Raw genomic sequence first — 25,668 nt, 5'->3', positions numbered from 1 at the left:
AGTTGTTTGCCATGAAGACGTTGGCCGTGGGACTCGTTTGTCCAGCGTTGGTCACTTGAGGTTTAACGAGTCCTGATATGGCAGCCACACTCTTTTCCTCAATCTAACAAAGGGCTTTTGTTGACAAGCTCGCTGAAAGCTTAAAACTATGAGGCTCTCTAACTTATGAGCACATGTATGTTGGATGTTATGTTATTATTGTGTTTTGATCATTTTCTATTTTCCTTTACCTGTCATGTGGTTATCTGGGCCATGTGATGGCCTCCCATTGGTTGATGCTCCTTTAAAGGGGCTCAAAAGCCCTTTGGGCGTTTATTAGCACCTCAAGAAGACATAAATGGTTTGAACATTTGTCTTTTGAGGATTTATCCACTAGAAAAAGTCTTATTTAATATTTACTTCTTCCTGTTTGTCTTTGATTTGCCAGCAGTCACACAACGATAAAGGCTCTCATGCGTCAAAGTCAGTCTAATTATGTATCTGTCAGTAAAACAAAACGTAAGAAGGAAATGTTAAACTGACGGTTGCACAGTGAGAATGGGAGAGGGACCACATACAGTAGAAATAGAGAGAAAGACAAAGAGACAAAACAGAAAGACATAAACGGAAACAAAGAATGTAAGAGTGTGTGTGGGAGGGAAATCATTTGGATGAGGATCTTATGTAATTGTTTCATAACTGATCGTCAAGCGGTTTTGACCAGGCTAATTGCTGCTTTAAATGCTGAGTCAAAGGGGAAACTTGAGCCCTGAATTAGTCCAAGGTTGTCCCACCCTAGTTGCCACACATTTCCGGGCTGATGAGAAACATTGTTAAAAGCCCTGTAATTCAGCCTCCACATCATTGGGGATATTAAACTTATTAAAGTCTTTATGTCTCCAAATAAATTACAGGCTTGAAATAAAGCAAACTTGATGGTTTGATTAAAAAACATGTTTTAAGAATTAAGAAATTAACTTTTGGGGGTATTTCCATTGTCTTTTCTTTTAAACCCTTGATTTAATTTATACTTGGATATGACAAGTATTATAGACTCTCTTTCTTTGAGAAAAATGGGAAATTAACCTATTAAGTATTGATTGCATCACATGACCAGATAATTATTATATTGTTTACACTACAGTTTTACACAAACATGTAATTCAGCTCCACCCATGTGCATGGCTTTGATGATGGAGGCTTCAGTGAAACTGTCCATTCAACAACCTTGTTCCAGTTAATCAAAGGTTCTGGTCGATGAAAGCAAATCTTTACAAGTTATACAACATAAACGACTGATCCAGCCTTCGAGCAAAAAGTGTGAAACTGAATGAAAATGAACGAGTTGTCTTAAAACAGTTTTGAGTATTTTTCTAAAAAAGGTGATCCAAGACCAGAACCAACCATGAATTGTTTCTAGCACGTTTTGTCCAAATCGTGATGTAGCTTAACTTTGTTCTAGAGACGATGAACACGTCCAGGAGGCACAGCTTCACTCTGGCTGACCTGTGACACCAACAGGGGGCAGTATAGTGTAAGTATAAATCAAACATTTATTGGTTTGCTGCTATAAATAATTACAGAACGTTGGTGTACATAAATTACCGCAAATAAAAGGTCAACAAGAAATGCAGTTAACTTCTATTGTGATTAAGGCTTCATAGAAATGAAAGTGCCTTAAATGTAATAAAATGACAGTGTTTTATTTTCGGTACGAACCAATGAGCCTTGGTTAGGCATAGTGAAAGCAAGATAGCATTGTTATTGCTTTGTGAGTCTTTTAGAGATAAATACTATTTTTTCCCTCCCGGCCTAGCAAAGAAGGAATGAATATTTTATTGCAAAATTTAAAATCCCAGCACTTTTTATATTATTTATTGTTGCACAAAATATGCATGAACACAAGCTTGTCAACGGTGTTGAATCATGCAAACAATTTTGAGTCTGTAGAAGGCAAAAAGGTGTCAGTTTGTGAGTCATCACCGCCCCCCCCCCCCCCCCCCCCCATCCCCCCTTTCCTATGTGTATTCCAAAGCAACTTAGTATAAAAGGTTATCTGGCTGGTCTCACTGGGAGTGTCTGTGGGCCAGCTGCTGGCTGCGGGGTGATGGCTTCACTCAGCACGGACGAGTTGGGGTAAACAACAGCGGCAGTGTGGCCCCGACTCTGGAGAAGCAGCACTGGAATGGAGCCGAAGTGGACATTCAAGTTGTTGGCATGAAGAAGGAAGTTCTCCCAAATGATCTTAGTAATCATAATTTAACAGACAGGAAGCGATAGAACTAAAACGGGGCTTTGAGCACATTGAACTGCGCACAAGAAAAGACGGCTCTTAAACCCATGAGATGGTCTGTGATCAGGGTTAATCCACTCAAAAACTAACAATAGCCTACGCCGTGTCTCCAAGCTTTTTTTTTAGAACCACCTCCGTTCATAAGCGAAGACATCACAGCCCACCTCCAACCAACAAGGCCAACTTCTCCCTTGGAGCCCGCTCAGTCTCCTCAGCTGCTGAGGTGCCAAATACAGCCCGATAACCGCTCTTGACAAAAAAAACAGGAACGCAACCTGATTATGATCAAAAACATTGTGATCTTGAGCCAACCTCCCCCCTATATTTTATGAAATACGGAACGCTGTACCGCTCCTCTGCTTTGTATGACAACATGAACACAACAATTATTTTCATCCACAATAACAGTCTCCTTGCTTTCACGTGTCTGAAAAGTATTTTCTCGAGATATCCAAAAATAAGTTGTGGTAAAAATAAAATCCCTGTGATTGAACACGTGCAATGGACTGACATCTGGGTTGTGTGTTCGTCTGCGACAGCGTGCCCACAATATGAGGCAGCGTCCGCCGTCACATTGGTGATGATAATGTTTGGATTCCCCTGTTTTTAAATGGTCCAGTGGAATCAAACTTCCCTTCAGTTCACACGGCTCTGTTGGACACATTATTTTTCCTTAATTAGCTCCTCATTCTGTGCAACCCCCCCCCCCCCCCCCTTCTACCCTCCCCCTGTCTGGAGGATGTCGGATTGCTGTTTGTGTGAAAGACAATTAGTGCAGTTGTGGCACGATAGTGAGGGGGCAAAAACAAAGATGAAAAGACCCGGTTTCTGCTGCAGCTCTAACAAGACCCCACACAGAAAAAGAGTGAAGGAGAAGGTGCTTAGTTGAGACCCACACAAAAAGGACGAACAACAACAGCTGCTGCCTCACATGTTCAGCTTGTATTGCATGTGTTAGATAAGCCACCAGAAAGGAACACGTAAATAGTGAAAAACAGGGGACATTTTGGCATTTTGCGCAGGACAATTTGGGACCAGAGCAGCTGCGTGAAGTTCGGCACTGATTTGTGTCAGATTGGTGTAATGTTAAAATATAATGATTGCATAATGTTTTATTAGATTAACATCTAAAGCTAATCATGAGGAAGTTCCATGACACCAGCTGTGCTGTGGGAACTATCTGTGCAGAAGAATCTCAGAGCACCTTTTCTCTTCCATCCGTCTGTGCGTAACAGAGCTGCGTGGAGGAAAGAGAAGGCCCCGGTCTTAAATCTGATCAGATATATGTTGTAATTGCCTCGTGAGTCTTCCTTCAGGTCTGGGACCTCGTTGCCTGCCTCCATCCCAAGGTGTTGACCACGATGTCTAAACATATCTGTGTTCCTCTCAAACATCAAGAAGAAGCTAGCCACTGCCTGTCGATGCATAGCTGCTGCAGACCTCTTCTTCCTTGCAGGAAGATCAACTTTGAATCACAAGAGACTTTATAAGTGATTGCATGAGAAAACATTCCACTACAATCGGGCTGCTTGATTTAAGATTTAGCAATGTGCTGCATGCATTGTGTCACACAACACAGAGTTTCCAAGATAACTTATTTAAAGATAATACTACAGCTGGACCGTCGTTGTTTAAAGGTCACTTTGTCTGAACGGAGAGTCGGTGCCCCTCCCTGCAGGTGATTCATACCCAAACCATCTGGCAATAAATGTCAAGGATGGTACAAAAGCTTTTTCATTTTCTTTTGCTAGCCTATATTCAGTCATAGGTACTGTCTCCATTTTGAATCAATGGTGTTAAGGACTACAGATGCTAATAAGAAATAATAATTTCTCATTACTATTGATGCACAAGGTAACATGCAATTCTTAGGTCTTTGAATACCTTGAATATAACAATGTCCTTATCTTGCTATGCTTATACAGTACATTCTAATGGCTTTTACCCGGGAATGATCTAACTGTAGTCACACTTTTGTGTTGCACAGGTCACCTATTTTATTAAGATAAACATTATTTTTAAGTACAGGTTTTTAAGAATATTTTGTGTAACCTACATTGGAAGGTTACTCTCTTAATGCATGCAGACCAGTCATCTCAGACTATACACTTACTGTGCTCACGCTTCCATCTAGTGTTGAAAACATTGCATTACATCCGAGTTATTTCTTTTAAATATTATAATACAATACTCACACTTTACACAAACATATGTTTTATTCAAACAACAATAAGTGCAAGTGGGGAAAATAGTACGCATTATTGGATCCTGCGAGTATTCGGAAGTTCAAAACCGAGCGCACCCTGTTTTGTGCTCCAGTGCGCGTGTGCGAGCCGGGGAGAAGGGGGGGGCGGGTTGGTTTAGCAGGACGCAATGTTGTGTTTTCGCCACTGAAGAAATGGCTCAGATGCGCTAACCCGGACACCTACGACGCCACGCCAGGTAAACATTACACAGCAACACGCACGTTAAACCGCTGACGTTTGAATCGCTGTCACTCCTCTGTGACGTCAGCATGCACGGTTCGGGTCCTGAAGGACGTCACGCTGAGGCCAGCCGCTAACTGCCGTTAGCTGCGGCACGTTAACGTGACCTCTTATCGCTACTCTGGTGCTGTCGGATCAAGCGGTACCGGCCGTCCAGTGAATGCCGGCGGGTCCAGCCGTTACGCCACGGGCGCAAGTGATGGAGCGCGTGTCGTTGCGCGTCAGGTCTGCCCACGAGCTAACGTGACGTTAGCCTGGTGGCTAATGCCTCGCTACGTTCTCGCACTGAACCGTGGAGAATTTGACGCGACGCGCTGCTTCAAAAAGTTAATGGCGAGCTGCGCACTATTCCACCCGATTCCTGTCGTCACCACGCATTTACACACGGTGGTGACTCGTGCCCCACACGTCACTTCACGCGCTGTCCTCAGCCAGTGGAAAACAACTCAAACTCCCATCATCATCCTCATCATCCTCATCAGCTGGGACCTACTGGTCACCCGCACGTTTTCACGATGCAAGATCTCGCCGTAAACTGCGGGACTAAAACACAAACATATGTTAGTTATCAAAGTATAACAACTTAATCAACGTTACCAAGCAGTGGCACAAAAACGGCGGTAGGAGAATCCATTAGTTTGAATAACCTTGTCTTGTTGTCACCCCATTACACAGCAGCACGGAGTTGATCATTCTGTAAATAGGTGATCCATTGCTGTAAATGCATTACCGGCCCTTGCTTACTTATGCCACCAGCAGTGCAGATCACGGCCCTTTAAGCAAAAAAGGTATCATGCCGTAATCCATTCAGTACAAAAGCTCCGCGGTAGAGCGTCACACCACAACTGGTACGTTCCCACTGCGGTTGAGCGTTTGATGAACATGCAGTGTGGTTCTGAGCCCACGTTGTGCACCGCAGGGAAACTGAATCGGAGCAAATTGTGAGTCCGTCAGGTCGTCGTCGTCGTCGTCCGCGGTTTCCGACCCGAGCTGCTTGTGATGCGCCGCACGTTTGCGTCCTCCCGCTCCGCCGAAGCACGTAGTAAATCATTCTGGATGGCAGCGTTTGCGCCCACAGTGTACATCTTATTTGAGTGACGACGTCTTGCAAAGCTACTTGTGTCGACGGCACCCCCGTAGCAAGTGTCAATGATTAATCACCTTGCTTCTCGGCTCAGTCTTCTTTGAGCTGCTGTTTTGGGTTTTTTCGCCCCCACAGTGACCTTGTGCCACCCTACAAGGGGACACAGCCACCATGGGGAATACGAGCAGTGAGAGGGCTGCCATGGGCCACGGCGAGAAGGCTCAGCGGAGGGACAGCCGGGGTGCCAAGGAGGGAGGTGGGCCAAAAATCATCATGGACAGCCCCGAGGATGCCGATATTTTTCACGGCGAAGACATGAAGGTGGGTTTTGCCACCGTCTCTGATACAGGTCACGTGTCTCTGTGGCATTTGGCCCCCGGTGAAATGATGGCGGTTACTTCAGGGTCCTTCACAGAAAGAGGAGTTCCTCGCCTGGCAGCACGACTTGGAAGTGGACGACAAAGGGCCAGCCGCAGACCGACAGACAGTCTTCCGCTGGACGGGAGACGGCAAGGAGGTCTACCTCTCTGGATCCTTCAACAACTGGGCCAACAAGATTCCTCTCATACGAAGGTCTGTGTCACCAGTTCATTTTCCTTTTTTTTATCTATTTACCAGGTACGGTGCGCTCCAACAAGTTTGAGAATTTAGGGTTCAACCGGTCGTTTCTGAATGATCTGCGCAAACCCACAGCTTATTCTCTCATTCCCGATTCTAGCCGGGACACAGTCTTCATACTTAAATGAATGCAGTGTATCACCTCCCACCGGCACCCGATTACAATCATCCACCAATCTCTGCGCTCAGGGGAGTTTGGTACCTTAGCGCGCACACGCACGCACGCACACACGGCAGACAGAGAGCACACGCCGGACAATGTCGGCGTTGTGTGTGAACCCAGACAGAATGAAACTGCTGAACGGATACCCCCCGACTTATTACTCCATCTCAGTTCCTGGCTGTCATTTAATAGTTAATTGTTAATCTCCAACTGTTTCCCCTTTGGCGTCAAAGTCAGAACACCTTTGTGACCATTGTTGATCTGCCGGAGGGGGAGCATCAGTACAAGTTCTACGTGGACGGACAGTGGACCCACGACCCGGCTGAGGTCAGTATGACACTATAATTATAACGGATTCATGAGGCACTTGGAACTAGTAAGGGCAGTAGTGTACAACTACTCTTTGTAGACCGAGATCGCATCTGTTAAACCGAGTGCAATAACAAGAATGCCCCTGTTTCTCTGTAGAGACACACCAACAGAGATGAAAATGATTCCTGGCATGTCCTGTACAGACAGGGACTGGTTAACACAAAGCCACAGTTCAAATCATATGGCATCTGCCTGGTTTTGTGTTTCTGAGCTTCAGTGGTGGAGTTGATTGTCTCCCGTTTCCTCACACAGCCGGTTGTGACCAGTCAGCTCGGGACGGTCAACAACATCATCCAGGTGAGGAAGACGGACTTCGAGGTGTTTGACGCTCTGATGGTGGACTCACAGAAATGCTCTGACATGTCAGGTGAGTGGTGGACACCCCCCCTTTTTAAGGGCCCCAGAGACTTTTTTTGTTTCTCTTATCTTGATGTGTTCAGTCAAGTTACGTCACTGTTATGAAACCTCATTGAATTATGTACCATGGTCTTCATGAGAAATAAAACCAGGTAATGGTGGATATTGTTAGTCATGATTTTGAAGCAGAACTGTGGAAATGTTTCCCCACCCCCACACTAGACCTCTCCAGCTCTCCCCCTGGGCCGTATCACCAGGACGCATATGTTCCTAAACAGGAAGAGAAGATTAAGTCTCCACCCATCCTCCCACCTCACCTGCTCCAGGTCATCCTCAACAAAGACACTGGGATTTCTGTGAGTAGCTTTTTAATCACTATTATTTTCACTGTACCGGAAACTCACTGTCACATCCCTGAGTTACAGTAACTTGAAATATTGTGTAGTTTTTTGAGAAGTTAAGTTCAGGTAATAGACCTTTTTGTCGAGCATCAAACTATGGGAATCTGGTAAAAGAAACCCTGAATATTTAATAAGAAAATATAAAGAAAATCTCCTTTTTTCCCCGTTTCTTCTCATGTCCAGTGTGACCCTGCACTGCTTCCAGAACCCAACCATGTCATGCTCAACCACCTCTACGCTCTTTCCATTAAGGTAAAAAGCTATCGATCATACCAAGAAACTAAAAATATAAAATGTGAGGCTGAAATGTGACTTGAGAAAGGGCCAGCTGCGATGGCATTGTGAGTACAATCTGTGAGCTCAGCAGATGGTATCTATGGAATTCCAGCGTTGATAAGGAGGCCGCTGGAAAGAATCGCCCCTTTTTTTCCCACGATGTGACTGGAAAAGCAAACTAAACGTGCATTAAAAGTCCCAACAGCAGTGTCTCTTAATGAGTGAACAGTGTTTATTTTTCCATACAAGAAGAACGGGACACTGCGTTGACATGCCAGGAGCATTTAGGCTCCACAACGCTCTCAATGTCGCCCTCAGGGAAACACTGTTGGCTGTTTTCTAGATTGTGCCGGTAACGGCGAGCCCCCAATCTCATACTTACATTTTAACACTGATCCATTAAGATCAAAGCCTTCCATTGGTCCAAGACCACCGTGCACATCTGTTTTAATAAAAGCTACGCCTCTCCTGGGAAGTAGACGAGATCAGACGAAGACGGAAATCTGTTCCACCAGCCTTCAGAGAATATACAGGAAGCCACAGATTAGTTCCATCCTGTCACATCCAGTATGTTAGTTTGCAGACCACGTATGGGCTATTATTGTTAAATGCACGCCGATCTGGCATTGTACCCACCTCCATTCATTTCATGTGTGCCTCGTGAGCACTTTGGTCTTGGTTGTGACAAATGAATAACCATGATTATCATCAACCACACAACATTAGAATAATACATTTTTATATTAAACTATCATTGCGCAACACGAGATGGCCATTAAAGATGTGTTGGGGTTGGTGGTCAAATCGAATAGGCCAATCACCTGGCTTCACTCAGCCACAATCAGCTTTTGAAGTTCCGTTTGTCTTTTTCCTGCCACAGGACGGCGTGATGGTGCTCAGCGCGACACATCGCTACAAGAAGAAGTACGTCACCACGTTGCTTTACAAGCCCATCTGAGGGAGGACTTTTTGATCCAGTCAGAGTGTGAAACGGCACACCGAGTGTACAAAATATCATCTCCACCCGTTCCTTCCATCACGTTGCGGCGGCGGCAGCCCTGGGTGACGGTCCTCGATGAAGCTGAGGCTATCGATAGCTCGGGGAGACTATATTTTGTACACGCCTTGTATATCCAGTTATTTCGCACATCTGTGCATGGGGGGAGAATGTCGCTCAGTCGTTCCAGACATAACCTGCCTTCACCAGTTAACCCATCGCCCTCAGTAGGCGTCAACAACAGCGTCTTTGCTTCGTAGACATAGATAGGCAGTAAGGATGGAGGTTGGACACTATGACATGTCTGCCTGTCAATAGCAACCGTAATGTAATGAGCAGTAGGGCTGGGTCATATGGAGACAGTCATACACTCAGTCGTTAGTGGGCACGCCACAAATCTAAGACCATATCAATATACAGCCCGAGCCCTACTGGTAATGCAGGGAGATGCATGAGGGGGCTGCAGTGTTTTATGTAAACACGACTGTGCCACCCACAATGCGGAGGTCATAGGAGCGATTGCACTGCAGTAGTTTTCTGCACTGTTTTTCATTCACATGTTTTTTATTTACTCTTGACTAAGAAGCACACATATTATCATTGGTGAGAATAGTCCGTATTGTTTGTTGTTGTTTGACTTTGTGAGGAAGTTTCTGTAGTTAGTTGCAGTTTTGTGTTCAGGATTTAGACACAAGCTGCTTGTTAGTTCGGATTATAACTAAGGGTAGACTGATAACATTAATTTCCTTTTTTTGGAGGTATACATTTCGTTTAGAAAAGACTTTAGCAGCTTTGCACTATGACACAAGTTTATTTTTAATGTAGAATATGCATACAGTGTATGTACACTTGCAGCACGAAGATTAAGCCTGACTCTTGTGAACTGGTCTTCCCACTGAATCACTTGATTTCCCTTCCTTCATGCGATCGAAAGGCATTCCAGTCCCTGCGGACTGCTGCCAGCTGAGTGCTCAGGGCATCGTGGCTTTGTGCCCTGGAACATCGCCACTCTTTAATGGCAGCACCAGCTTCAGAAGCCACAGTGGGACAAAAAGACATGAGAGCAAATTGAAACTGAATAAAGATATTTTGACTGAAAATCAGGATGGTAGGAGACAGTCATGTGACCAACAGTGACCTGAAGGGACCAGAATAGGATCATTTGACCTACTGGTACGCATGTGAGATTTATTCACGTTTGTACTGTTGGGGTCCGTATGTATTTCATGAAGTCTGATGTGTTTTAATTTATGAAGCTATTCCATTACAATTGACCCCAATGCATTTTGGTATAATTACAATTATCAAACGAGACCACAACGTTCATTGTTTCTGTTGCACAGACCAGTAGATGCTGACAATCTCCTCAATTTATTGATGATAGACGTGCAAATATATCACAGTATCAAACATGTTTTGACCCTTTAAACCACGCTGGTGTGATATTTTGTTTTCAGATTTCCACAGCTTTTTGTATTAAAGCTTAGTTTGTAAATTCATTTGCGGTTTGTTGTGTTTTTGACTATACTGCGACCCTCTTGTAATCGACATTGCTACTGATCCCCCCCAAAAGTTCAGCTGAAAGGAGACAAGCTGAGAACCACAAATACAGAAACAAAGAAGTGCCTCCACAGTGAGAAAAGGAGATTTGCCTCGTAAATAATCAACAAAAGCCTCCTCGATAATAAGGACATGTCAATGAAGAGGGTTTTTAAACTAAGGCCTGCAGTAATCAGGTATTTGTTCAACTAAATAACAGGACACACATTAAACATTTGAATAAGATTTACCTCCCAAGTGCTTTGATTCAAACAATGAACTCCATGTGAAGAGAAAATGTAATGTTATCACGATGTACAAAACAAACACACAAATAACCACCAATAAATAAAACCAATACATACTTTACCAAGTACCTGTGTTGCTATTCATACATTTCTATTGTTTTGGCTCGAGTGTTATCAGCTGTAAAGACATCTGCTTTAAAAATATATTATAATAATTATTAATTAATAATTTTATGTGCTACACATTGAAGCATGTTGTTAAAAAACATGCTTCAAAAAGAAATACTAAAAGATCCTTCCAGTATGGTAAAAGTATTGTTTAAGCCGTATTATCAAAAATCCGAACTAAAAGTCCAAATGAAACAAAGAAATAACTCTGATGTGTTGGGAACTGGATCCTCTGAAGCCTGTGGAGTCTCCCCTCATGTCACAGTCTGGGATTTTCCATGTCTCTGCACATCTGGTCTCTACACGTTGCTGCCCCTTTTCTTGGTGATCATTTATGGACCAGCAATACTAATGCCACGCTGTGAAAATCATTACAAATACAAAGCCTTGCATTGCAAATGCTCTGTAAGTATCAATATGAAAGTACAAGGTGGAGCGGATTTGAACTATTTAGTATCGGGCTGCAGCTGATGATTATTTGAATTCTGGATTAATCTGGTAATTCGTTGGTGTCATGGATTCATTGTTTGGTTTGTGTAAAAATGCTCAAAAATATTAAAAAAGGCCATTTCAGGAGCTGTAACCATTTTTTTCTTTTTTTGACAAATATTTGTATTGTTCTTTCCACATTACACAAACCAAAAAGAGCAAGGCACATCAAAAAGTACATAGGCAAATATTTTGAATAGAAAACAGATTGTCAAAACACATTGTCAAAATAGCTGTAGAGGCTGACTGATGCACTGATAGACAAAAGAAGGAAGTTTCCTTTATCGATCCCATTTGGCTAATTTTTCTCTGCATTTGACCAATCCCCCATAGTAAAGGCGCACAGGGAGCAGTTAGGGGTTAAGTGTTTTGCTCAGGGACACCCACACCCCACCAATAAACGGTAGGCTAAAAATCTTCCCCCTACGCAAACTCTGTAAATGAGCTCCAAATCTTTGCAAAGACGTAAGATAATTCACTTTAACCACGTAAGTAAGTTTCCCCGGGGCGAGGCACGGCAGCACTCCAATCTATCCAATTTCGTTTGCTCTGCTTTTTTACTTTATTTCTAAGGATAATTGAAGTCTTTAAATAAAGAGAATTTCTTGCCAGCAGATGAACCAACGGAGAGTTTCAGCTGTACCTTTTCCTGTGTTTTCTTTATAAATGTGGAGGAGTGGGAGGATACCCTTCTTTTACACAAGCTGGGTTGTGTGTATATTTCAGTCCATACATTATGTATGGTGTGCATTGGCGTGCTACACATTATCGTTAGTGCTACTTGACCCTCCTGACATAGAGGATGAAGTCTCTCCAGGCCTTCATCGGAGCACTTTGTTAACGATAGATGCGTCTTTTAGTGAAGTCCATATGGGAGCTCTGATCATTTTAGACCCCCTTTTAACAATGGGCACCAATGGAGTTTATTGTCTTCATAAAAGCACAATTTGTATCAGATCATAGGCGAGCACATCATAACGTTATGAATTATCTTTGCCCAATACTCATTTTAACCGAACCGTTCAGAGCCTGAACTGGTGACCATAAGCCATGCCAGGTGTTTTGCAAGAAGGCCTTGGATCCCATAGCGCAACACCAGCCAAGTGTCCGCTGTGAATAAAGACCAGGTGACTGTATTACAATAAGAATCCATCCTTGGTGTGTGTGAGACCTGCAACATCCACCATTCCCTCCTTGTAATAAATGACTCCTGCTGTGTTTGTAATGTGGAAGCAGAGTTCCATCGACCCTTCTCATGTTGCCTCACATGCCTTTTACTGTTATTAAAGGGCATAATCTGAACTCACTTTACCTCCACTCTCACACTACAATACACATGCCTGGGGGTCTGGGAAACTCCATGTCTCTGAACACATGGTAGAACGCAGTGGTTTTATTTAGCCTCATGTTTATCTCTGTAGCATAATGGTATTAAGTCAATATGAATGCAAAGTTGCACTAAACCTAAATTAGAAGGTCGAGCGGCTGCTCGAGCACAGACGTAACATATACTGTACATGAAACCATTCACCTGGCATTGTTCACATTAACGGTTCCCACACCATCGTCTGCTGTAGCTGAATGCCAACTGTGCTAAAAGCTACAGGAGAGACATTCATTGCTCCCAATGTGGACACTGATGGTCTCCCGGCATTCGGAGCTTCTTCTGAGCTTTTAGCAGACGCTTGGAGCCCTTTTTGAATGCACAATTTCCTTTTCCATCAGACTACGCTTGAGAGACTCACCCACAATTCCCAGTGCCATGCCGTTAAATAAGGGTTATCAGGTTCGGCCTGGAGGTGTCAACAACAAATAAAAAGTAAACAAAGATGAGCTATTCAACCTGGCGTTGGATAGGGTTACGTGTCAGGCTGGGGCAAGACACCTTTCCCCCGTCCTGCCTGTGGATTTCTCTTGGCTTGGTCTCTCTCCTCCGTTCCAGGTGCAATCAAGGTGATTGGGTTGCACCTGTGCCTGTCGATCACCTGAGGGGAGGCTCAAGAATAAAAGAAGGAAGACCGAACGAGGAAGGAATGGATGTCCGGCTGACACCACATGTACAAAGTGGTTATTGTGGATGTTTGTGGTGGGCGGTCGAGGACCAGGAGGGGGGTCTGGGGTACCCTGTACATTGCTAGTCTCACGTAGTCACTGCTTGTCTAGAAACACTAGGTTATTGGTTGATGCCTCTGCTGTATTTTGTTTCACCAAAGAAAGTTAGATAAGCCTGCAAAGCCATTTAGTTTGTTCTGTTTCTATAGGTGGGTAGTCAGGCCTAGTTTTGTTTGGCTCAACTACAATTCCCTGCCTCCCCCACTAGGAGTACAACAGTCTACTACTATTGAAGTTTCGATAATAATGTGTACAATTGCCATCTGTGTGGGTACATTTTCTCTCATCAATTGACTACTGCAACTGTAGTCCGGAGAGAAAACCGAAGACAACACCCAGACTGGGAGTATAACAAGTGTAATAAATCTCAAACTACTTTGTCTAATTGAACATTTTTCTGTGGATTATAGAGGAACCCTTGTGAGTGCTGTATGTAAAAAAACAGTTTATATGTTATTATACACACATTTTGAGACTCAACAGTCTTCTGTCAGACATTATAGTCTTCCAGGAGACATAAGTCTTCATCCCACAAACTCTACTGCAGGTGTCCATAAGACTCACCATCTGTAGTCTGGACAGGAGCCAGAGGAAAACTCCCAGGTTTCAGAGTTGGAAGGGTGTGCGATGGTTCTGAATCCAAAAGTACGACACAGAGCCTATTAATTATCATGTTAGGGACGAGAGGTGAGATAATAAGAGAGTAACTGAACAGGTGAACATGATAATAAACCAACTAAGACAAAACGAGAGTGTGGGAAAACTTACTTGCTTTTACACATGCTGACCCTGTGTCGTAAGAAGAGCTGATAGGGCAGCTCTCAGGGTCCCGCTCTTGATATAAAGAGTGGGCTGATATTGGAGTGCGAGCTAGTTCACTTGACCCGGCTCACTTCTAGGATGAGTACCCTCCAGTCTCTGCTTCTCTTGGCGGTGGGCCTCACCTTTGGTAAGTTCAACTGACCATTTGCACACGGGGGGGCTGTTGCCCCTTCTAGTAGCGTAGCACTGGAGTTTTGACGGTTCCCGCTTGTTGTGCTTCAGCCCACTCGTTGGACTTCAAGGCTCTGCACCAGTTCAGAAAGATGATTCTGTGCGTGATGCCCGACAGCTGGCCTGCTCTCGACTACGCCGACTATGGCTGCTACTGTGGAAAGGGAGGCTCCGGCCCACCTGTGGACGATCTGGATAGGTCATGACCCACTAACTCGGCTTCATACTCTATACAAAGATGATTTACCTTGTCCAAGCTGAGTCAAATTAGTCTTATTTTCCCTGTAGGTGCTGCCAAGTGCATGACCTTTGCTACAATGACGCCATGCAGCACCCTGACTGCTGGCCCGTCTTTGACAATCCTTATACTGAGATTTATGACTATAGCTGTGACAAGGATAACAAGAAGGTCACCTGTGGCAGTGAGTACACTGAGACAAAAGGGATTTTTTTTCCCCATGTTTCCTGTTAATTCAAATGATTTGATTCTCACTTTCTTTAATATCTGGGGATGTTTGTCACCATTTCCATTATTTACAGTCTCTCTATGATCCATTTTCCCCAGACAAGAACAACGAGTGCGAGATGTTCATCTGTGAGTGTGACAGGAAGGCTGCTGAGTGTTTTGGCAGATCCCCTTGGATCCCCGAGCACGAGCACCTGCCAAGCGACCGCTGTCATTGAAGGGGACTCGGAGAAAGTAGATTCTTTTTTTAATTTGTTGATGATCCCTGACATTTTACAAATATCAATGTGCACATTATATACCAGCACTTGCAACTTAATGGGACCCCGTTGCCTAAAACCATCCACCATTAATCATGTGCTGAAATAGTCTTGTGATGTTTGTAATGGACACATGTCGTTATGCCACCCTCGCCATATATCACATGCTGTTTTAACCACAGAGGCCACTACAGTCTTCCAATTTATTTCCTAGTGTGGAGGGTGTAGGGTGGAGGGTAATCAGCTCTGGAATAAAGAAAAGAACTGCATTTTGTATTGTTGTTTCACTCCTAAGTTCTTGTGCGTATGGATATTTTATTGCATCTTCTTACATAAATCATCAGTAAGTAGATTGGAGTTTTAACAGTAATTTTACAATGTTACATTTGATTAGATTCAAATTAAAAAGGTTAATTTTTTGGCCAAAGTTGAAATATTTCAACCACGGCCCTTTGCGGACCATGGGTACAAATGAAAAGTGTTTAGCCGCCCTCTAGGTGGCGCTCGCGGCTCAATGGTTAAGAATCACTGTTCTAAATCATGTGTGACTCCTGCCAACCAGGAGCCACTTTTTGGCAACACAAGCACAGGAATGGGTAACAATCTATGTCCAGTAGCTGATGTATTGCGGCCAGCACACCCCCCCCCCCCCCCCTCTCTTCAGCTGCTACACACAAGTGACACATGCAGGTGAGGTTTTGGTTGCATTGTGGATCACTTGGCACCTCAAATAACTCTGCCGCTGTTTTCTCCTTCATGTTACTCTTTGTGACGCCAGCTGCAGCTCACTGGATCGGTTTTCAGCCTGTGTTGCTGGAAGGCCTTGGATCCCTGGCACACCTGTCGATCATTGGTCAAGATCCAACCCATGCGACTTTATGCTAATCTGAATTGGTTGTATTTGACTTTTATACCTATAGGCAGAGGTGGAAAGAGTAACAAAATGTTGTACTCAAGTAAAAGTACTGTTACTTAAGTACAATTTTACTGAAGTACAAGTAAAGTTACAAGTCTAAAAATATACTCAAGTAAAAAGTAGCTCATTAAAAATGTACTCGGAGTAAAAGTTACTGAGTTACTTTTGTAACAGCTGTGTGGGTTGCGGGATTCTAGTGTAGTTATAAAAGACAAGGGAAAATAAATGTCAATCTAGTTGTTTTTAATTGAAAGAAGACCTTTACAAATTAATGTGCAATGGCAAAAATAATAAAATAAAAATAAAATGATGATTTTAGTGCAGATCATCAAATAAAACATTTTAAACATTACTACAACCACTAAATATGGCATGAACTGTGGATTCAGTAAAGCAGGGGTGTCAAACTCATTTCAGGTTCGAGCCAGATACTGAGATACTGCCGACTTGGACCGAACGCGGGCCACTGAGGATCATCGCGAACGGCAGACGGGGGGGGGGGGGGGATCGCTGGCGGTTCAGCCGACTGTTGGCTGACGTGGTGACGTATGCGCTCCAGTGGCGGAGCGTTTACTCTGCGATCTCCTTAAACTGTCTCTGCTCTGCTCACTGAAGCAAAACAATACGTGGACAATAAATATCAGAGCCAAGAGCAGCGAGTGTAGTCACCTACTGCTGCTAACACATCCCGTCAGACCAGGAGTATTTATTTATATCCGTTAATGAACTTTTCTCCTCTTGTTACCCTGGTAACCGCTGTCATTACAGACGGTTGCGTCGATTCTTACTGTGAAAATCTACGTACTTCCGGTTTAGCGGCTACGCCTCGTATTTTCATTGGATTTCAGCTGGGTTTGCATCTGTTTTGTCAGTCTCCATCATTCTTGTTTAGCGCGTTCGTTCTCCCGCTCATCACTCAGTGCAGTGACGTTAGTTCCCTGTGTTTACTCAGCAACGGATATGATTTAAAATGTAGCGAAGTACAATATTTCAAACAAAAAACACTTAAGTAGAAGTACACAAAAATACTACTCAATTACAGTAACGCGAGTAAATGTAAATCGTTACTTTCCACCTCTGCCTATTAGGTGATATAAAGTGTCAGGAAAAACACGTATAGAGGATGCTTCGTCTCCCTATATGACTTTAATCATGAGGATTAAAACACATAATATCGTACCTTGTTATTTACTTGTCATCTCCTTTTACTCCCCCCTTGAACACCTGAGCCTCATCACACATTAAACACATTTCCTTGCAACCTTTCATTAAAACCATAATGGTCCTTTCATTTGCCTAAATGCTTCTACATTCAGAAATGTCCATCTCCCTCCAGGGTCTCATCGTCACATTTTTTAAATGTCCCAGTCTCAATGAACACATCGCCAACCTACTATGCTTTTTTTGGTTTTTAAGCACCAAGGAGAATATAACAACTTACTTATCTGTAACTATTTTACTGACACTTTTGGGACTGTTTTCTTAATCTCTTTATGAACTCACGTCAGTACTACCCTGATAAGAACTATTTTTAGGACTCGACTGTCACGGCTGAGATAACAACCGATTAAATGGAGATATTCTTGTTGGTGGGGTTGGGAACGCAGCCTTCCAGCTGGCTTCTCCCAATTGGTGGCATCACTTAAAATGCACCTGCCATCATAGCCTCATTCGCTTCTGGTCCTGCCCTGTAGAGACAGAGAGAGAACCTGCTGCTGTTTTGTAATCTTATGTTTTCTTTAGTTTACTTTGTGCCGTTTGCTGTGTTGAACCATCTTGCCTGTATTTATTATCTTAAACCCGTTATTTTAGTGATTTGTGATTGCCTTGGTTTTATAGTTTTGTCTATTTTTTTTTTTTTCTCGTAATTACAACGAACATGTCTCTGCCTTATCCACAATGCCTCTGATATTTAATAGTTGGGTTTGTATTTCTTGGGATGTAAGTCCCCATGTGGCGTTGTTGGTGATCTTCCCCTAAAGCCCCGTCACATATTAACCTAGGTTAACATCACAACAAGCTAATCCTCAGTACTAAAGCATTAAACAAGAAAATCCCTTCCAGGAATTTAGAAGAAAGGACATTTAGTTGCAACAAAAGTTAAAGGAAAAACAACCTTTACTGAACGTTCCTCAAGAGCTTGAAGCTTTTCCAAGGACTTGAAACTTTTCCTAAACACAGTACCAGAGACTATCGAAAGCTTTCTTACCGGATAAGTTCACACCAGTCAGGTCATGCCAGTAATTGGTTCTCGTCACTCTCTTCCAAACTCGAGCGGCTCCAGGGGGGCATTGCTCAAAACCAAAATAAGGGATTAAGCCGGGATGTTCAGGTTATCCTGGATGAATTTAGCTCGGACTTGGTTGCATGAAAGCAGGTTGAATTAAACCCGGCGAAGTAACTGTAACCAGGTGGATAGTTTGAGTATCTAATATATTGTTTTATATTTGTGTTGTTACAAGATGATAGTTTGAATGTTTGTTGTCATCCTGATATACTGTAGTTCTGATTGCTGAGCAGGGTGTCAATCACAGCCTATTTACATGATTATGGTTTCATTGGCTTTCGGGAAATGCAGACTCCCAATTGGGTAAAGAAAAATAAGTCCCACCCTTTTGAGAAGACAGGAGTGTGAAAGTAGTAGTAGTAAAACAGTTTGCACTCTAACAAAGTAGTTCAGCGACCAAATGAACAACAGCTAAAACGATTAAAGACGGATTGTGTGCGTCATGAGACTGCATTTAGGCGACAGAAGAGAGGTGATTCAGCAAACGTTACACCAGGAGTTTATCGCTTTTATCAGCTGGTTAAGTCCCAACTGATGGCCTACAAAAAGGTCTCATTGCCAAGCTGCCACATCCCATGATGGGTCACAGCTAAGAGCTGTCTCAAGACCTTTGTAACCTAATTGTTGCAAAACACAATGATGGCATTGGTTTGACTGTGTGAATTGAATGTTCCAGTGCGCTCTGTTGGAGCTACAATCATTTCACCATAACTTTGTTTTGACCAGATGCTCCTCGCAAGATTTCTGACAGAGGAATGAAAAGAATCATCAGAAGAGTTGTCCAAGAGCCACTTGTAGAGAGCATCAAAAAGACCTGCAATTAGCAGGTACTGTTGTCTCAAAGAAAACCGTAAGTAATGCACTCCGCCACCATGACCTGCATGCACGCTCACTACGCAAGACTCCATTGCTGAAAAAAAAAGCATGTTGAAGCTTGTTTAAAGTTTGCTGGACAACATTTGGAAAAGCCAGTGAAATACTGGAAGAATGTAGAGTGGTCAATTGAAGTGTTTGGATGCCATAATACACACCATGTTTGGAGGAGAAATGGCACTGCACATCACCCTAAAAACAACATACCCACAGTGACGTTTGGAGGTGGGAACATCATGGTGTGGGGCGGCTTTTCAACAAATGGTACTGGCAAACTTGATGAATGGGCAAATTTAGAGAGACATTCTTAACAGAAATCTGCTGCCATCTACCAGGATGATGAAGATGAAACAAGGGTGGACATTTCAGCAAGAGAATGATCCCAAACACACAGCCAAGGAAACTCAACTGGTTTCAAAGAAAGAAAATTAAGCTGCTCGAATGGCCCAGCCAATCACCTTACTTAAATCCCATTGAAAATCTATGGAAAGAACTGAAGATCAAGAATCATTGAAGAGGGCGACGGAGCCATCAAGATTTGAAGATCGTTTGAGTGGAAGAAACATCCGGGTAAAAGCTGGGAGAGGTTGGCATTTGCACGCACCTGTCACTTATCGTAATCACACACCTGCATCGGATCTACAATCACCAGGGTATAAGAGGGAGAGCCTGACAACCAGCAGACGTCGGATCGTTACCTTTGTCACTTGTACGTTGGATTATCACTGGACACCATCTGGGAAATTGTCACCTGGGATTCACCTTCATCAGCTGAACTCCTCACGGCCGCTTATTTACCATTGTATCGTACAATAACATGTTCACTCGCTATCCGATTGCCGTTTCGTTCTGCGTTTGAGTTCAGCCTTATAACAACCATAGCAATGCGTGTGACTAGTTTCTCATGAAGGAGCCGTCTTGAAGCTGTCATTACCAACAAAGGCTTGAATAAAAAATCAGTAAGCATGTTCAATACTTTTTCCCTGTGTCATTTCACATTATTACACATAACTTTATTTCTGAACATCTTTGTTTGGATTTTTTTATGTATTACTTGGGTTGTTACCAACATCTGGTGAAAATTTCACATCAATTGCTTCTTTGGAAATATTTACTGAGAAAAATGGTCACGTGTTTCTTTCTGCACCATGCAGAAGCACCGATACTGAGACGCGCTTACAGACGTGACTGTGTTTCCGGACAGGTCGGACCCTTTAGCTTTTCCGAACGAGTACCTGTGTGAGAGGTATAGATTTGCACGACGTGAAGCCAAGCTCTCACCATCCCACTGCGCTTTTTATATGCCGGAGATGTTAATAAATGCACTATTTGCCGTACTGTGAAAAGTGTGTGTTTGGCACTGAAGTCTATATATATAATATGTGTGTGTGTGCATTTCTACTGACTGCCCTATTTATGAATTTATGAACCCCTTCCATCAGAGGCCTTCCTTGGTTTTAAACTAGGGCCAATTCCTCAGCTGGGGGAAAGCCTGGTGCTGGTCTTGAGAGCCGACTCGAAAGACCAATTAGGATAGAAAGATTCAACACTGGTGTAAAATCATTTATTAAATAATACCTGCAAGCAGGATAAATAATTGACACATACAAGTCATACATCAAGGCTACTCAAAGATAGTCTTCTACAGCAACAAGAAAACATTACTAAACAGGGGGGGCTTTATGCACACAAGTCACCTAGACGTTATCTATTTCGCTCACAGGACCTACACAGTTACCATTGTCAGATAGTGTAGAAGCTGTTTTAAAAACCCTGCTGACTATGACTTGACATTTTTGCAGTTTTGCCAACATTTGCTCTCATATCTTATTTGGGGTGTGGCGCTAATCCTTTATACTGTCTTGAGATGGAATGCATTCAGGATTATTATCTAATTAGCTCCCTCCCACAGTATAATGACGGAGAGAAGCTGGAACAGATCTTCCCTCAACTTTACATAATTCAAATCATCATGTGAATATCGTTTGCCAGAGCGCAGTTTATTATGTAATATAGCAATCACACTTAGAAGAATAGGAAATACGGTTTCTCCACCTTATTAACGGAATGTTCTGCAAAACAAACTCTTTAAAACCACTTTAATGATCCATGGATGGAACGTATGTCGCCGTTATGAGGACCGGGCCACATTCATTCTACTTTGTATGATAGTTGTGAGAGCTGTAATTGGCTTAGTGCGACTGAACTGTTGAATTTTGTGTAATGAAGACTCATTCTCGCCTTTATGTCTCTCCCGAGATCTTGATCCCATGAAGAGTCTCAAGTTTTAAAGCTTGATTAAAATTGTAATGGCAGAACTTTTCAAAATGCGAACGGTGCATAATTACACTTGATAATTTACGTCTGTTGTCACTAGCAGCTTACTGTTCTCAAACAGCATTCTAAGCTACCTACAAAAATGAATGCGCTGTAATTGGTAGATGTAGTTTAGTTGTGCATGATAATATGCACCAGCTTGTCCTCCCTTGGATGACATAAGAGCTCTATCAAAACCAAAACTGTCTCTGGTTTAAAGGTGTGTAAACCTGCTACATATGTGACATCCCAGTCCCCACCCAGGGAGGACATCAGCCCGAGGGAGTAGACGCTGAGGAACAAAGGAGCAACCTCGAAAGAGAGGTGACTAAGAGAGTCAGACGCAGTCGGAGACACTTTCTCACTTCGGCTGCAACATTATCTAATGAGGCCTCCACCCTGTGCGTGTATAAACAGAGGCCCGATCGTTACTCACTGCACAAAGCACATGCCAAATCTAACGCTGCCATGGTTACCTGCCATCAAGAACAGTGCACAGACATAACAGTTCCAAACGTGTTGTTCCACCTTTTCACAGCTGGTAGGGGCGTGTTATTCAGTCTGGTACGCATGACATACCTACATTAAAAAGGCACAACAGGAATCTGAGCCAAGAGAAATAATAAGCGTGTGAAAAAACATCAGGGCTATAAGCTGAGATTGTTCTCATGTTACACTTCTCTGTGTATACTCATACATGTTCATCTTAAATCGCAGCTTACGTGTCGTTACAATGCAGGCACACACAAAGAAAAAGAAAGGCTTTTCTAAAAAGAAGAATTTAATGACAACATTCCTGCAGCCTGGTTCATTATTGTTCACATTTTGGCAGGTTTGAGCTTCAGACCATCCGATGAAAAAGCCCTTTACTCTTAAATATCTATAAATTAACATAGTCACATCATCATTCTCCCTTCTGTTGAGAAGGTTTAATTTAAATTGGGTTAGGACAAAGTCATCTCTGCTCAGATGGGGCTTGATGAACTCCTCTGAAGGAGGGGGACACGTACAAAGGCCACAGCGGCGACCGATATTGTGACAGCGTGGGTTGAAAGCGGTAGCAATCGCCTTGGGGACCGTTTGATCCGCCGGTTTCCACAATTAGCCGGTAGTTCTGCCCCCTGTTGTCGTCCCATTGTGGCATCGCGTCGTTCCCAGGCGTGAGGACCACGCAGAACTCCACCCGCTCTGCTGGATCGATGTTCTTTGGCAAGCTTAAGTCGAAGGCAAAAAGGTCCTCGTTGGAACCCCCGAAGCGCTGCTGCTGCTGCTGCTGCAGGAGAATGCAATGAATGTCGTGGTGGCTCCGCCAGGAGTCAAAGGTCACCCTCACATGCACAGCCTTCTCCACGCTGACATGATTGACGCGCACTGTTCCGCTCAAGGAGTGCTCCGAAACGTTGCAGCTCTCCAGCTGCACGCACGGGTATTGCTGGCGTGCCGGTGAGGATTGAGAGGCGATCGCCGGCTGGGGGAAACCCAGCCGCAGCCTGTGGTGCTGCAGTTTGTCCGAGGGCAACAGTTGGCTTTGCAGTCTGGAGAAGGAGGGTCTCATCTCCAGCGTGGAAGCAAAGTTAGACGGCTCGGGGATGAACAGGCGCACAACAGCCAGAGCCAACCCCTTGGCGTCGGCAAAGACCACGCGCTTCTTGCTCGCACCGCCGTACCTACGGAAGCAGCTCCGGGGCTCTGAGGTCGCGAGGGAGGGGGGCGGCGGTGAGGGCGAGTAGCTCGGGGAGGAGGAGGCGGAGGAGAGGCGGTGGGATTGAAGGCACGTCTGCTGACGACGACGCGGTGCAGGCTTCACGGGCAGCCCGAGGAGGGGTCGCCGTTGGCTGAGGCCCAAACACACAGCGAGGTCGACGGGCGTCACGGCCGGCTGGCGGTGACTCCCGAAGGCGGGGAGGACTCTGAGGGGGAAGACGCAACAGGGTTTGAAACGAGGACGAGGTTTCACACAGAAGCAGTAAAGGAAGCTCAGTTAAAAGCATAATAACTCACCTTGCACAAGTCATTTTCCGGATGATGATGTTTCAGTAAGTGTGCGTCTTTGCCAGAGGGCTTCAGCTAATTCTGAACCAGCGGTGGATCGGAACAAAGTTTAGTGAATAAGTTGAAGTTCTCACTGATTACCAATAGATAATCAACAAAGTTATGTTTCAAAGTAAAAAAGTACTTACAGAGTGATTGCGGTCATTTGTTTCCTAAGATCAATGGCAAAGGGAATGGAAAGAGACGCTTCTTCTATGTCTCTCGCGGCGTGTGGGGTTTTGAAATGAGGTTGAACCTTCTTTGTCATTTACATATTTGGTGGAGATTAGCCAATAGAGTGCAGGTTTATGTCCTGCCCCCAAGCAAACTGCTGCATGACAGGTAGAGCCTCGGACCTTTTTCCTAGAATTCTGCCACTATGATTCTGTTAATCGTTTGTCTTTTTTAACATGTGAATAAAGAAAAGGTTTTATCCGTAGAAGATAATAAAGGGGGGAGCGTGACTCTTGAAAACGTAGTCTGTACGGCGCAAGAGGGATTATTCATTCATTAAACATTACATTATCGTTGGGGACTCATTCTAGACTTTGTACAAAAAGGGAGGGGAGTGTGTTGCTAAGCAGAAGCTCGGGTTGAGACCAGTCCGGGAGGTTTCCCCACCCTGGGTCCTTAGCAGAACATTCCAAGAGTTTTGTGGAAATTTGAGACAGACTTTCTCGGAGCTGCATCCGGCAGACAATATTTGATGACATGCAGAAACAAAAGGATCCGTCCAAATAACGGGGCCCACTCACTTCTGCTGTTAAAGGCCAGCTGTTCCAACTGGAATTATATTTCTTTTGAAGGAAATTTCAACAGTACAAATCACAAAATGCATCCCTTTTTGTACCGACAATCTTGCGCATTGTCAACTCAACTTCACAAGCTTCTGTTATTTAGTCATGCAATTCACGTATATTTTCACTGTTTTTGAATTTGTACTGGCTAAAACTCAGTCCAACCCACTTTGACTTCTTCTCTGCTTAAACATTCAACTTTTTTTTTTTAAATCTACACAAATAATTTACCAATGAAGACGATTTAATTAAAGTGAAAGAACGACAACTTTTCATTCACTGTCACTCAAAGTGCAACACAACTATGGGAAAACCACCACAGATGTCCAGAGTATATTTGAGGACTAAGTTTCTCTTGTGCCTTTCCTTATGCGCATGCATGTGGTTTACCTCTACTCTACTCAGAGCCTTGAGGAACACAACAGTATAAACTCGTGTCCTTACTTGGCTGCGTTAGGTGAGGTCGACACAACAAAGCTGAAACTTTACGCAATCCTTCAAACCGCAGGCATGTATCGGTGTTCATTCTCACTCCATTGTTCTACCCGTCCTCCGGGTTCCTCCAGTGGTGGAATGTGGCATTTCTTCTTCATTGCTGGTGTTTAGTCCCACCCCAATTTCTTAGTATGGGTTTATTCTGTGTTTAAAAAAAGCGGTTGCGTCACTTTATTGCAGTTTTTTTTTTTTCTTCTTTCCAAAGGAACGCATTCATTCATTTTTATAGCACTGATCAAACTGAAGGCAAAACCACTTTTGCAATTATATACTACAAATGTTCAGCATTTTAAGGACATGGCCTATCCCCCCCTCATTTAAGTGTCCTTTTCGGGAATGGGCCCCACTTATCAGTTTAGATCCCACAAGGCCAAGCCAGTATCAAAAGCGCTGTGTGAGCAGCAGTGTTCCACACTGTGTCATATTAACCCATAATTCCTCTGTGTGAGAAGGGCTGATCGTCCTGACGCCTCAATTCCATTTCATGAATCATTGTAAAAAAAAAAAAAGAAGGTATGGGCACGTCTATTCATGGTTCAGAGATGCTCCATCCATTCTACACAGGTGGGGTGTCTGTCTGCTCTTACCGTCTGGTTGTGGTTTTCACAACTCACACAAACAGCGGCCAATGAAACGAATTGATCCGTATGAC

General features: G+C 43.7%; 3 protein-coding genes across 7 annotated transcripts; 2 read left to right on the top strand and 1 right to left on the bottom strand.

Annotated features, from left to right (window-relative positions):
• Positions 1-4,581: 4,581 nt before the first annotated feature.
• Positions 4,582-10,525, top strand: prkab1a (protein kinase, AMP-activated, beta 1 non-catalytic subunit, a). Of its 5 annotated transcripts, none has more exons than XM_037484941.2 (8): positions 4,582-4,714; positions 5,978-6,163; positions 6,258-6,415; positions 6,857-6,950; positions 7,248-7,362; positions 7,575-7,708; positions 7,937-8,005; positions 8,910-10,525. In XM_037484941.2, exons 2-8 carry the CDS (start codon positions 6,014-6,016, stop codon positions 8,985-8,987), a joined length of 798 nt encoding a protein of 265 aa, XP_037340838.1. In that variant the 5' UTR covers positions 4,582-4,714; positions 5,978-6,013; the 3' UTR covers positions 8,988-10,525. The 5 variants fall into 5 exon arrangements, with proteins under 5 accessions (XP_037340838.1, XP_037340834.1, XP_037340836.1 ...); XM_037484937.2 differs by having other exon boundaries at positions 6,246-6,415; XM_037484939.2 differs by having other exon boundaries at positions 4,592-4,714; positions 5,937-6,163; positions 6,246-6,415.
• Positions 10,526-14,383: 3,858 nt separating this feature from the next.
• LOC119226692 (phospholipase A2-like) lies at positions 14,384-15,603 on the top strand. Its single transcript, XM_037484900.2, has 4 exons — positions 14,384-14,531; positions 14,627-14,774; positions 14,864-14,997; positions 15,141-15,603. Exons 1-4 carry the CDS (start codon positions 14,483-14,485, stop codon positions 15,257-15,259), a joined length of 450 nt encoding a protein of 149 aa, XP_037340797.2. The 5' UTR covers positions 14,384-14,482; the 3' UTR covers positions 15,260-15,603.
• Positions 15,604-20,942: 5,339 nt separating this feature from the next.
• On the bottom strand, positions 20,943-23,980 carry ppp1r3c2a (protein phosphatase 1 regulatory subunit 3C2, duplicate a). Its single transcript, XM_037483799.2, has 3 exons — positions 23,874-23,980; positions 23,695-23,766; positions 20,943-23,603 (listed from the first exon to the last, which is right to left on the bottom strand). Exons 2-3 carry the CDS (start codon positions 23,706-23,708, stop codon positions 22,649-22,651), a joined length of 969 nt encoding a protein of 322 aa, XP_037339696.2. The 5' UTR covers positions 23,709-23,766; positions 23,874-23,980; the 3' UTR covers positions 20,943-22,648.
• Between the last annotated feature and the right edge of the window lie 1,688 nt (positions 23,981-25,668).

Source organism: Pungitius pungitius, chromosome 18 (assembly GCF_949316345.1).
Source record: "Pungitius pungitius chromosome 18, fPunPun2.1, whole genome shotgun sequence".
NCBI lineage: Eukaryota > Metazoa > Chordata > Actinopteri > Perciformes > Gasterosteidae > Pungitius > Pungitius pungitius.
Note: the sequence above shows the minus strand (reverse complement) of the source record. Positions and strands in the feature narration are given on the sequence as shown.

Excerpts from the sequence above, each read along its gene's own strand:
- LOC119226692 (XM_037484900.2), top strand. The coding sequence starts at position 14,483 with ATGAGTACCCTCCAGTCTCTGCTTCTCTTGGCGGTGGGCCTCACCTTT. Across the intron at positions 14,775-14,863 it reads CCTGTGGACGATCTGGATAG|GTGCTGCCAAGTGCATGACC; the intron begins GTCATGACCCAC and ends TTTTCCCTGTAG. Across the intron at positions 14,998-15,140 it reads CAAGAAGGTCACCTGTGGCA|ACAAGAACAACGAGTGCGAG; the intron begins GTGAGTACACTG and ends CATTTTCCCCAG.
- prkab1a (XM_037484937.2), top strand. The coding sequence starts at position 6,014 with ATGGGGAATACGAGCAGTGAGAGGGCTGCCATGGGCCACGGCGAGAAG. Across the intron at positions 6,164-6,245 it reads TTCACGGCGAAGACATGAAG|GGTCCTTCACAGAAAGAGGA; the intron begins GTGGGTTTTGCC and ends CGGTTACTTCAG. Across the intron at positions 6,416-6,856 it reads AAGATTCCTCTCATACGAAG|TCAGAACACCTTTGTGACCA; the intron begins GTCTGTGTCACC and ends TTGGCGTCAAAG.